This window comes from Leuciscus leuciscus (genome assembly GCF_965113295.1).
Source record: "Leuciscus leuciscus genome assembly, chromosome: 10".
Taxonomy (NCBI): domain Eukaryota; kingdom Metazoa; phylum Chordata; class Actinopteri; order Cypriniformes; family Leuciscidae; genus Leuciscus; species Leuciscus leuciscus.
Genome location: NC_138734.1, coordinates 1481898 through 1495178, shown reverse-complemented (window position 1 = coordinate 1495178; position 13281 = coordinate 1481898). Strand labels below are relative to the sequence as shown.

General features: G+C 37.2%; 1 protein-coding gene across 1 annotated transcript in view; it reads left to right on the top strand.

The window, feature by feature from the left end:
• The first annotated feature begins 882 nt into the window (after positions 1–882).
• chrna3 (cholinergic receptor, nicotinic, alpha 3) overlaps positions 883–13281 on the top strand; it is a 23133-nt gene continuing 10734 nt past the window's right edge. Inside the window, exons 1-6 of the mRNA XM_082182222.1 lie at positions 883–984; positions 2403–2548; positions 3792–3836; positions 7012–7121; positions 8570–9363; positions 10549–10832. Coding sequence (XP_082038348.1) covers positions 924–984; positions 2403–2548; positions 3792–3836; positions 7012–7121; positions 8570–9363; positions 10549–10832 — 1440 coding nt within the window. The 5' untranslated portion in view covers positions 883–923. The remainder of the gene's footprint in view (positions 985–2402; positions 2549–3791; positions 3837–7011; positions 7122–8569; positions 9364–10548; positions 10833–13281) is intronic.

The following is a 13281-nucleotide window of genomic DNA, read 5'->3' as shown; positions in this document are numbered from 1 at the left end:
CAGACACACTGCAATGCATCATTCACTGTGCAAAATACCACATCTTTTCATACAGTGCAAATCACCGGTTACTCGTAAGTGTAGGAGATTTTATATTTCCCGCAGCTCTTTGAAAGACAAGGATGGAGAACATTAGGATAACTATGATAGGGATGTTATCTCATATAATACTAGCAGAGACAGAGAGCAAAGTGGTTTGAAAAATACCCAGGTAATGTAGTTGTTACACCGCTATAGGAGATTAGCTTCATGTGTTCAGCTATAGGCTAGTTTGCTTTGCAGGATCATCTTCTGTTGGATTAGAGCCATTCCAAGTTTTTTTATTAGAAAATATATTAGTTGGATTTTAATATAAAAAGGTATAAAAACGTTCTCAAACAATATTAAATGTGCTCTTCATGGTAAAATTATATAAAATCCTCCTGTACTTTCTCTTGTAAGTCATAGTCTGATGCGTTGCGTTTTTCAGATGGCATATCAAGTTATATTTAGTTTTAAAAACGCGCATTTTCGTTTCAACGAATAATAATTACTGCTGGTGAATATAATCAAGTATCTTTATCATGATGGACAAACCTGGAGTCACACCCAGAGAAAGAACTCGTTTCATCCTGGAAAGTGACTGACAGCTGTGTATCTCTCTCTCTCTCTCTCTCTCTCTCTCTCTCTCTCTCTCTCTCTCTCTCTCTCTCTCTCTCTCACACACACACACACACACACACACACACACACACACTCTCTCTCTCTCTCTCTCTCTCTCTCTCTCTCTCTCTCACACACACACACACACACACTCTCTCTCTCTCTCTCTCTCTCTCTCTCTCTCTCTCTCTCTCTCTCTCTCTCTCTCTCTCTGCGCGCTCACGCTGCTCGCGCACTGGACTCTCCTGATTATTTATCAGCATTATCCTCCGGACTGTACAATGAAAGCCAGAGCGATCGTACTTTTCCACACTTGCTACTTTCTATCTTTTCTTCTGTCCGGTGAGTATAACACCCCTAATGCCCTGACCCGAATGTTCGGATACTTGTTGCTGTTTATTTGAATATTTTGTGGATATGCTGTCTATGAGCGACTGAGGTGTAATTTTCAAGAGAGCACATGAGCAGAGAATGGCTACACGAATCAGCGTATTTACTGAGCGTTATGCCCAACGTGTGTGTGTGTGTGTTTCGTGTAGTCTGGATTTTTAACCATTAAACATTTCCGCTGGTCGCTGGAGAAAGAGTTTCTCGAAATACACGGTGACCTTTTTTGTGACAACATTCCCCAATATGCTTTACACTGTATGGGGTAAATTGTCACAATAGAAACAGTTTTAGTTTTTTTGTTTTTGGAACATCTTTTAGGCTTAATAAAGATACAAAACTGGAAAATATCTTTCTTTATCATCAGATTATTCATTTTTTTATTCTTTATCATTCACTATTCAGTGCAGTTTGACATTAGTACAATTTTACGTCATTAGTAAAATTTTGCATTTACGTCTCACAACAAATCAAATCTGAAGTCTTCACAACATTTGATTACTTGTAATCAGGATTATATGATTTTCAAGATAAAGGTTTCAAGACGCTTTCTACAATGTTTAACTTTGTTACTTCCATAATCTCACGCGCTTTGCTGCATTCCTCATGTAAGTCAGATCTGCTAAATGAGTGCAAGTTGATGAATGTAGTTGATGAGTATAAGTTGATGAGTGTAGTTGATGAGTGTAGTTGATGAGTGTAAGTTGATGAGTGTAGTTGATGAGTGTAAGTTGATGAGTGTAAGTTGATGAGTGTAGTTGATGAGTGTGAGTTGATGAGTGTAAGTTGATGAGTGTAAGTTGATGAATGTAGTTGATGAGTATAAGTTGATGAGTGTAGTTGATGAGTGTAAGTTGATGAGTGTAAGTTGATGAGTGTAGTTGATGAGTGTGAGTTGATGAGTGTAAGTTGATGAGTGTAAGTTGATGAGTGTAGTTGATGAGTGTAGTTGATGAGTGTAAGTTGATGAGTGTAGTTGATGAGTGTAAGTTGATGAATGTAGTTGATGAGTGTAAGTTGATGAGTGTAAGTTGATGAGTGTAAGTTGATGAGTGTAAGTTGATGAGTGTAAGTTGATGAGTGTAGTTGATGAGTGTAAGTTGATGAGTGTAAGTTGATGAGTGTAGTTGATGAGTGTAAGTTGATGAGTGTAAGTTGATGAGTGTAAGTTGATGAGTATAAGTTGATGAGTATAAGTTGATGAGTGTAGTTGATGAGTGTGAGTTGATGAGTGTGAGTTGATGAGTGTAAGTTGATGAGTGTAGTTGATGAGTGTGTGTTCAGCAGCCTCAGATCCTACAAGTATAATGTACAGTAGTTTATCATCCTCTGCTGGCTCATCATGTGCTGTAATGAAGTCTGTCTCTGGCCAGATTCAGGGGTCTCCAGCTCTGATCATGAGCACAGGCTGTTCTCCATCATCTTCTCCAGTTATAACCAGTACATCAGACCAGTGGAGAACGTGTCCGACCCGGTCGTGGTCCAGTTTGAGGTGTCCATGTCACAGCTAGTCAAAGTGGTGAGTGTCTGCTTCCTTCACATCGTCTCTGAGGGATTTCAGTGAAGAGTTTCCATCAGTCATGATGAGTCTGCGTCTAATTCAAAGAGCAAGTGCTATTCACTCCAGAAGCCTTGACCTCTGACCTCAGGCATGCGTGAATCTGTCAGTGTGAGCGAGCTCGTGATTTAATCTCCTCATCTAACCTGCAGTGTGACCCCCACATCTCACAGTTTCTATCAAGCTGTCTTTCCTTCGTTCTATCTTCTTTCTTCTCTCTAGATCGTGTAATTCAACTTGATGATGCGTCTGTGATGTAGAATGGAGTGAGCTAGCCAAAAGAAGAGGCATTTTCACAATTTCTGTGAATCCAATCATGTCTGTTTGTTACACTTTAATGTTTTTAGGGAGGAAATTTCATGCATTTTGGGTTTGAAGCAAAGAATTAACAAAGAATGAGTTAAGTGTTATATCGCAGAGGAAGTCTGCCAGCAACATTAGTGCACTGATTTTATATTTTGACGTTCGATTGGATGAAACATTTTGGCTCCTATTGTAATAGATGATGTAATAGTATCATGTAATGCACAAGTTGTCAGTTTTATTGATCATAAATTAAGTTTCAACAAATCAAAATGGTTTCGTTAGCTGTGTTTCCATCCAAAGTTGTGAATTGGAATATTGCATAACCACCAAACCAACATCTGAGATGCTGCGATGCGATTGGTCCGCTGGTTAGTCCAGTTATCCAATCACAGCCTCGCTGAGTTTGCTGTTGCTCATCGAGGGATTTATTCAGTAAATGTATTTCCATTGCAGTTTATGTGCATGTCTTCTTATCAGATTAAAAACTGATCCGCCTCAATAGTGTGTGTACATTTATAATGGGTGTTTGTAGAATTTATGCACATCTTGGAATTTTCATCCAGTGTTTTTTTTTTAGGCAATATCCCAAAATGTGCATTAAAATAGGTGGATGGAAACATAGGTTTTGATTGTGAGTGTCTTGAGCATTACAAACATGATTTGCTCTGCACAGCCAGCGTGTGTTCTCCGACAGCTGGAGGTCTCGTGTGCATCATGAAGATCCTCGAGGCGAAGGGACTCAGGTGTTCCTCGAAGAACAGCCCGTCTGTGAGACACGCCTGGAGAATGATTGCTCATGACAGCATGTGTCTTCCTTAAGCTCTGAAATATTAATCTGGAGCCGTCTTGTATTCCCCGCAGGTGATTTCTCTGAGACCCTCTGTTCCTCTTTCCACAGGATGAGGTGAACCAGATTATGGAGACCAATCTTTGGCTGAGACATGTAAGCTCATGCTTTATTCATGCTCATCCAATGGCCATTGATTCATTCAGATCACTCAACACAGTTTCAGTCGCTGTCTTTGGGGTCACTGTTTAAAATGATTGGGTAGAGGAATAAAGATGTGAGCTTCTCCTGTAAAAATGACTGAGCAAATATGAATAATGAACAGAACTTTTAATAGGCAAAACCCATGTTAATGGTGCTCAAAAGTTCCATTAAGGCAAGTCTGTCCACTTTATTGATAATTCAGATTCAGACTGATAATGCATTTCGGATCAGAAATACAATGTGTTCGATTTACAAACCATGCATTAATAGTAAAAACCCGAAATCTGTTTTTAAAAGTCCAAATTATGTTATTTGAATAAATAGGGAAAAGAGGCTTGTCATGGTTCTGTCACTTTTGCTTTTGTTACTAGTTCTGTGTGGTGACAGAGCTATGACATTTCCTGTCTGTCTCATGTTTTGTTAGTCTAGTTTCATGTGAGCACATGGCTCCTGATTATTCCTGTGCCATGTGCTTTCTGTCTAATTGTTAGCTCCTCCCTTCTCGTTATCTGTTTAGTAATTAACATTCCTTACCTGTTGTCTCGTTACCCTCGTGTGTGTTTCCTTTATAGCCTCCTTTGTGTTTTCAGTCCAGTGCTGGTTCGTTTGTCTAAGGGCGTTTTTCCACTGGGTTCATTTGCTGCGGTCCGAACCCGAGTGCGCTAGTTCCCGGCGCCCCCTGCAGCGTTGGTCTGGTTTCACACTAGTTGTATCGAACCCAGGTGCGTTTGCAGTGATCTTACGTCATCGCAAACGCACACGGAAAACGCATGGAGAATACAACTCGACTGAGCATAGCTGTAATTTGTCTGTTTTTTTGGTGCTATTATGCACAACATAGTGAGAGACAACTACGTTTATGTTCATTACATGGTGTAATTCAGCACATATCCAGGGGACGCCGTGTTTCTGCTGCTCGCAGAAGATTTTTTTTTAATGTATGGTTTGTATGTATGGTTATTGTATGGTTTGTTCTTCCCAAATTTGAATGAGGCACCTCACCTCTTCAGTGTCCCACAACGTTCCCCTGCCACTCATGGTTGTCGTGTGTGAGGAAACAATGATATCGACAGTGATACGCATGCGCGGGATACTATACTTCCTGAACAAGCACGCACCCGAGTCCGATGACAGCGTTCACATTAGCGATTTTTCATGCGAACCGTGCCCAGGTCCGCACTAAACTGCCAGTGTGAAAGCGCCCTAAGTTCCTGTTTCTTGTTCCTTCTCTTGTTCCTTCTTGTTCCTTCCCCCACGTGGGAGTTTTGTTTATATTTTGTTTGGTTGGTTAATTAAAATCTTACCTTTGTTTTCCTGCAATTGAGTCCTCGTTTATGTTTCCTGATTATCACGTGACAAGGCTGGAGTCACTTTAAGAAGTGAGCAGTGATGCCAACAAGTGAATTTGGCCGAAAACTATGACTATGATTACCTAATGATGATTAACCTAAAATTCTAGCATAGTTCTGTTCTGTGACTCGCTTTAAAACACTGAAGATTGTGTATAATGAAACCGAGTTGATTGGGATCTTGTGGTCAGCTTGAGCTTGTTGAAGTGCATCTTAAATATTGCACATCAGTTTGAAGATTGGCATAAAAAAGGCTGATGAGGATGAAGATTAGCTCATTTGGTGATTGCAGAAAATCGGAACTTAAATTGATTACATTTACTATGAATGTGTTTAAAGAAAATATTTTTTTTTATTTTAGTATGATTGTTGCAATGCATGTCTTTAATACATTTTTCAATTATATTATGATTCTAACGACTATTACATTTGAAATATGCAAATACAGTATATTAGTCCAAACCCATTATTACTGCTTTATAAGTTTCTTTATAAGAATTCCTCCTCCTGTCAGAAGATTAATAATGGTTTACAGTGACAGCGCTCCAGATGAAGAGGTAGGCGTTCTCCAGGACACGATGATGAGAGGATTGGGATCTCAGTAATGTTGATTGTCTAATATTTTAATTAAATGAAGACTGGAAATGCTCTACTTAAACAAGACAGCTTAAGACTGCCAGAAATGAAGGAAGTGCATCTCATAATTTGTTGAGTGATTATGCGAAGAGGATTTTTGAAAAATCTGTCCAAGAAAAAACTACAACAGCAAAGATGGCAACTCAAATTAAGCAAGATCGACCTCATGTTAAATCTTCTGGAGATAATCGTGCCGGTCATTAACGTTTCAATGGTCAAGAAAATCTAATTTAATACATAGTTAATTCTCCTGGGTGGCAAGTCTTACACAATATTTTAGCAACTGACCTAGACAATAGAAATAACTCTAAAGCTCTGCATCGATTAACAGTGTCAGATATATTAAAAGTGGCAAACGGGATCGTCTATCCTTTTCTTTGTCTTTTATTACTGTATGTCCTTTCTGCAAAGACAGGGTTTTGCTGTTGCTCTGCGACGACCTGGAGAATAACAAATGAGAGGATGGCTTATAGCCATGTCTTTGAAACACACTTAATATCTTAATGTCAAACGATCCGCCGCTGTTCCTCGGCCAGAACCCAGCAGTCCTTCAGCAAACTCTCCTGGTTTAAGTTCTCCTTGGAAATTATATTACTCAGCAAATACTTGGGAAGGAAAACATAAAATATAAAACCTAAAAAAATTAAAAAACACTTGTATATAGGTTTTTAAATTGCTATTTTACACTATTTCAACTTGTAAATAGCTAAGGATCTTCCTGAACATCTGTAGTGATTTATTTAGTCTGTGAGTTTGCTGTTGCCTTGGAATACCTCATGTAAATCAGCATTATACACTAGCAAATATAATGTTCCCAAATGTTCAAAACATGCTTTTTCTTGGTAATATGAAACATTCCATTGTATCTTCAATCATTATGGGAACGTCACTTTTAAATGTGAATGTTCTGAAACAAGTAACATTTAGAAAAAAAAAATGTTAGATGAAGATCCAACTAAAATGTTTCAGGAAAAAACCTTCCATGAACGATGTATAAATAATGTTTTTGTTCTAACGTTATTAAAGACCAGATAACTGTTGTATTAATGTTACTGGAAGAACGTTTGATCATAACTTTGAGAGAACATTTCCTGATATTGTGTGCATAAATAAACCCTCTGAACTCTCTCTAATCTCCATAGATTTGGAATGATTATAAGCTGAGGTGGAATCCCAAGGATTTCGGAGGAGTCGAGTTCATCCGCGTTCCCTCCAAGAAGATTTGGAAGCCGGACATTGTGTTGTACAACAAGTAAGTGTGCCGGATCCGTTCTACTCCTCTTTTCATTATTAAGGATTTCAGTCCTTCAGAGGGGTGTAACGAGACCCTCATGATCACGATACTGAACTCACGATATTACTGCGATACTCTAAAGCCCCGTTCACACTGCCAGAGACACGCAGCGACAAAGCGACATGATCCCATTCATTTCAATGGAGCGCTGGCGACTTCCGGCGACACGAGCGACAGTGACCGTTGGCGACAGAATGTGGGCGTGTCAAGCGACACGAGACGCGCGACAAAAGTTCAGAAATGTCAACTTTATGCAAATGAGAAGCGATTTTCGCGAGCGACAACCAATAGGAAAGAAGACTTTCAGAGGAGCTCAGCTCACGTCACCGTCTCGAGTGCAGGCAAGACAGGAGTTCGAGGGCGATTTCACTGTTATGATTTGACTGTAACCACATACATGGATATAATAAAATGATGCATGGAAAAGAAACTGTCGACAGTCTCAGTGAGTTTAATTCACACATTTAGTTCGAGTGTTGTAATTATGATGCAAGTTTAGCACTGCTGCAGATCATTTTACAGTTTCCCCTGCATTATGTTGACTATTAGGGACAAGAAAATTGATTATTTGTCAAATTCGAATGACGTTTTAGTAATTTATGACAGTATGAGTTAATCTGTTGATTGATCGATCGTTAATCCAGTAGGCTAAATTATTTAATCCACTGAACACTGCTGTGGTAATATAAAAACACTCTCCCAACAGCATACTGTTTCTTTTGAGCCTAAATCCTAGTCAAATTAAAATGATATAGTTGTATATCACTTGTGATGGTATTTTGTATAGATATGGCCAGACGTGCAGTCTACCAGTCACATTAGAGCGACAGCACTATGAACGCCCACAAGCGACTTCACAGTACAGAGACTAGCGACATGCAGCGACAAAATCGCTGGCAGTGTGAACGGGGCTTAAGACATGTGGTGAAAGGTTAACAAAAAATAACTTGATCAAAATGCTAAATTTGGTATTACATTGTGTGTGTAAATGAATAGGATGGACTTGGTGCTGAAACCCAAAGCACAGGAGAATAGAGACACCAGAATAACAATATTCATGATTCTGAAGCTGAAAATACAGAATTATTGTAGATGAATATGCTTGAACTCTTTCACTGACTATATATATTTAAAATAATGTAAGACACTTTTTACTGTAACATCAGACATCTGGCATTATCAGGACACACAGATATTCCCCCATTGCATTATTATACATTATATTCTACATTATATATAGTAGTTTAATGTAGTTCTGACACTAAAACTCTGAAAACGTGATTTTTTTCTCACACAGTAATTTTCATTTTGAGTGAACTATCCACAATACATGTTGCATTTTAGTATTGCGATATATAGCGACACCCCTCAACCTTCACGATCTGTCTCTGTTTCTGAAACCGCAGTGCAGTGGGAGATTTCCAGGTGGACGATAAAACGAAAGCTCTTCTGCGCTACAACGGAGACGTGACCTGGATCCCGCCGGCCATCTTTAAAAGCTCCTGCAAGATCGACGTCACATACTTCCCGTTCGACTACCAGAACTGCACCATGAAGTTCGGCTCGTGGACCTACGATAAGGCCAAGATCGACCTGGTGCTCATCGGATCCACCGTCAACCTCAATGACTTCTGGGAAAGCGGAGAGTGGACGATCATCGACGCGCCCGGATACAAACACGACATCAAGTATAACTGCTGCGAGGAGATCTACACGGACATCACGTACTCGCTCTACATCCGCCGACTGCCTCTGTTCTACACCATCAACATGATCATTCCCTGCTTGCTCATCTCCTTCCTCACGGTCCTGGTGTTCTACCTGCCCTCAGACTGCGGCGAGAAGATCACGCTGTGCATCTCCGTCCTGCTCTCGCTCACGGTGTTCCTGCTGGTGATCACCGAGACCATCCCGTCCACGTCTCTCGTCATCCCTCTGATCGGAGAGTACCTTCTGTTTACCATGATCTTCGTCACGCTCTCCATCGTGATCACGGTGTTCGTGCTGAACGTGCACTACCGCACGCCGAAGACACACACCATGCCGGATTGGGTGAGGCGGGTCTTCCTGGGTTTGCTCCCGCGGGTCATGTTCATGACGAGGCCTGGGAAAGACCCGGAGAGACCCGGGAGATCCGAGAGACCCGAGAGACCTGAGAGACCCGAGAGACCCGGTGCTCTTCACGCTCCAGCTTCCCCTGGTGAATATGCTAAATATACTTGCAGCCAGACTAATTTAGTATACTTCAAGTGTGTTAATGATTAGTTAAATTGAAGTGTGCTATTTTGAAACAACTCATTTTGTACTAAGTATATTTAATACTTTAAGTGTACTTTTGTGTACTAAATTGGAACAATTTCAAGTATACTTAGTATACTTTAAGTATATGCCTGTGTAGGGACTAATTACGTGCTTGATTAGTGATATTAAAGTGTTCTTTATTTGAGTTACAAGTACATCACAAATTCATTACAAGTGTCTTCGAAACATTCAAGCAATATATCGTAAGTGTATTATATTTGAGTAAAAAGTACATGCTCAGTAATACCTTCAGCTTATTCCAAATACTACAAATTGCACTTTGTCTTCAATAAAAAATGCACATTAATAAACAAATATTACTTAACTGTACTTTGTACAATATACTGTTGTATACTATAATGTATTTTGGAATATACTTTCAATACTTTGTTACAATGATCATTTCCAGCACCTAAAATATATTTTTAAGTAAAGTTTAAATAAATACACTTTTAAAAAATAAACTGAATTTTCATTTAAAGTAAATTCTTTCTAAAATATATTTTTAGAAAATGTACTAAAGTACAATTATTTTAAAGTGTGTTAAAATTTGTATTGTGAACACAGATAAAACCATGATGCTAATATACTATTAATATATTTAAAGATAGTACAAATTTTTGTTAGTATATTTGCAATGTACTTTTGAAAAAAATAATATATTTCAAATACTATAAAGCAGTGTTACTCAATGCGCGGCTCGCCAAGCTTTAATTTGTGGCTTGCATGGCGGTGAATAACACAGTGATATGATCATGCAGTCAATATACAGATTTTTCATAAAAAACATTAAAAACAAGTAGGGTTATATATTCTGGGATAAATATATATTCTAGAAATCCTGCTTTTTTTGTCATTAAGGGAAGCATCATGTCTCAGTTACAAATCTGACGGGTAAATCATAAAGAATGATTTTTTCTGCCCTTTGCATATTGTATGTTCAGGGATGACAGATTGATAAGCAGAAATGGTATTTATGTCTGGATGTAACTTTTGATACTTTGCGATGAAAGTGTCTCTCCTACTGACAGTAGGTGGAGGATAATGAAGACCACTGCAATAAAGTCTACCTTTCCATCACTAGGGTCCAGCAAAGCTCGCCGTCCTCATCTGCTCCTGTGCTCCACTGAGCTCCACAACCTGGCCGAGGCGTCTGGGTTTCTGCGTGGAGAATGCAGATGTACGTGTTGCTGGAATCATCACGGCTCCAGCGAAGCGGGAGAAGACGCCGGAGCGAGTCCCGGTTCCAGCTCCCAGTCCTCGGATGGGTTTCTGTGCGCGTCGACTCTCTCGCCGCGAGTCCGAGAGGCCATCGAGAGCGTCAAGTATATCGCAGAAAACATGAGGCTTCAGAACGAGGCCAAGGAGGTGAGAGAACTGATGCTGAACCATGTACATTCAGCCAAGCGAGGCGTCTTTTGACTTGTTTTAACCCTGTGAAATATTTGACATTATTTTTCATTAAAGGCATCATTTTAATGCATTCCACGGAAATTAAACAAACTTGTCGTCACTAACACCTAGGGCTGCACGATTGTGACAAAAATCATAATTGTTGATTATTCCTTTGAAATTGTAATTATAACTAGAAAAAAAAGTTTGTTCAGACAAACTTTAAGTTGGCTTGAGAAAGCTGGACCAGAGAGTTTGAAGAAGTTAAAAGTAGTTAGAAGTTTAAAGTAGTAAGAAGTTTTAAGTAGTTTGAAGTTTAAAGTAGTTTAAATTTTGATTGATAAATGAGTTAGAAAGAAAGAATAGTTAGAAAGAAAGAAAAAAGATTAGATAGGAAGAAAAAGAAAAAAAAAAGATTAGTTAGAAAGAAAGAAAGAAAGAAAGAAAGAAAGAAAGAAAGATTAGTTAGAAAGAAAGAAAAAAGATTAGTTAGAAAGAAAGAAAGATAAGTTAGAAAGAAAAAGAAAGATTAGTTAGAAAGAGAGAAGGAAAGATAGATTAGTTAGAAAGAAAGAAAGATTAGTTAGAAAGAAAGAAAAATAGATTAGTTAGAATGAAAGAAAGAAAGATAGATTAGTAAGAAAGAAAGAAAGGTGGATTAGTAAGAAAGAAAGATAGATTAGCTAGAATGAAAGAAAGAATGAACGGTGGATTAGTTAGTTAGTTAGAAAGAAAGAAAGAAAGAAAGAAAGAAAGAAAGAAAGAAAGAAAGAAAGAAAGAAAGATGTATTAGTAAGAAAGAAAGATGGATTAGTTAGAAAGAAAAAGAAAGAAAGATGTATTAGATAGTTAGAAAGAAAGAAAGAAAGAAAGAAAGATGAATTAGTTAAAAATAAAGAAAGATGGATTAGTTAGAAAGGAAAGAAAGAAAGATGGATTAGTTAAAAAGAAAGATATATTAGTTAGAAAGAAAGATGGAGGATTAGTTAAAAAGAAAGAAAGATAGACTAGTTAGCAAGAAAGATAGATGGATTAGTTAAAAAAGAAAGAAAGACTGATTAGTTAGAATGAATGAAAGACTGATAAGTTAGAAAGAAAGATAGATTAGTAAGAGAAAGATGGATTAGATAGAAAGAAAGAAAGAAAGAAAGAAAGAAAGAAAGAAAGAAAGAAAGAAAGATGGATTAGTTAAAAAGAAAGACTGATTAGTTAGAATGAAAGAAAGAAAGGCTGATTAGTTAGAAAGAAAGAAAGATAGATTAGTTAGAATGAAAGAAAGAAAGATATATTAGTTAGAAAGAAAGAAAGATGGATTGGTTAGTTAGAAAGAAAGAAAGATGGATTAGTTAAAAAGAAAGAAAGATGGATTGGTTAGTTAGAAATAAAGATAAAAAAGTAAGAAAGAAAGACTGATTAGTTTGAATGAAAGAAAGACATATTAGTTAGAAAGATAGATTAGTAAGAGAGAAATAAAAAAGATTGATTAGTTAGAAAGAAAGAAATATAGATTAGTTAGAAAGAAAGATAGATAGATTAGTTAGAATGAAAGAAAGAAAGATAGATTAGTTAGAAAGAAAGATGGATTGGTTAGTTAGAAAGAATGAAAGATGGATTAGTTAGAAAGAAACAAAGATGGATTAGTTAGAAAGAATGAAAGATGGATTAGTTAGAAAGAAAGAAAGATGGATTAGTTAGAAAGAAAGAAAGATGGATTGGTTAGAAAGAAAGAAAGATGGATTAGTTAGAAAGAATGAAAGATGGATTAGTTAGAAAGAAAGAAAGATGGATTAGTTAGAAAGAAAGAAAGATGGATTGGTTAGTTAGAAAGAAAGAAAGAAAGAAAGAAAGAAAGAAAGAAAGAAAGAAAGAAAGAAAGAAAGAAAGAAAAAGAAAGAAAGAAAGAAATATAGATTAGTTAGAATGAAAGAAAGAAAGAAAGAAAGAAAGAAAGAAAGAAAGAAAGAAAGAAAGAAAGAAAGAAAGAAAGAAAGATAGATTAGATGGATTGGTTAGTTAGAAAGAATGAAAGATGGATTAGTTAGAAAGAAAGAAAGATGATTAGTTAGAAAGAAAGAAAGATGGATTAGTTAGAAAGAATGAAAGATGGATTAGTTAGAAAGAAAGAAAGATGGATTAGTTAGAAAGAAAGAAAGATGGATTGGTTAGTTAGAAAGAAAGAAAGAAAGAAAGAAAGAAAGAAAGAAAGAAATATAGATTAGTTAGAATGAAAGAAAGAAAGAAAGAAAGAAAGAAAGAAAGAAAGATAGATAGATTAGATGGATTGGTTAGTTAGAAAGAATGAAAGATGGATTAGTTAGAAAGAAAGAAAGATGATTAGTTAGAAAGAAAGAAAGATGGATTAGTTAGAAAGAAAGAAAGATGGATTGGTTAGTTAGAATGAATGAAAGATGGATTAGTTAGAAAG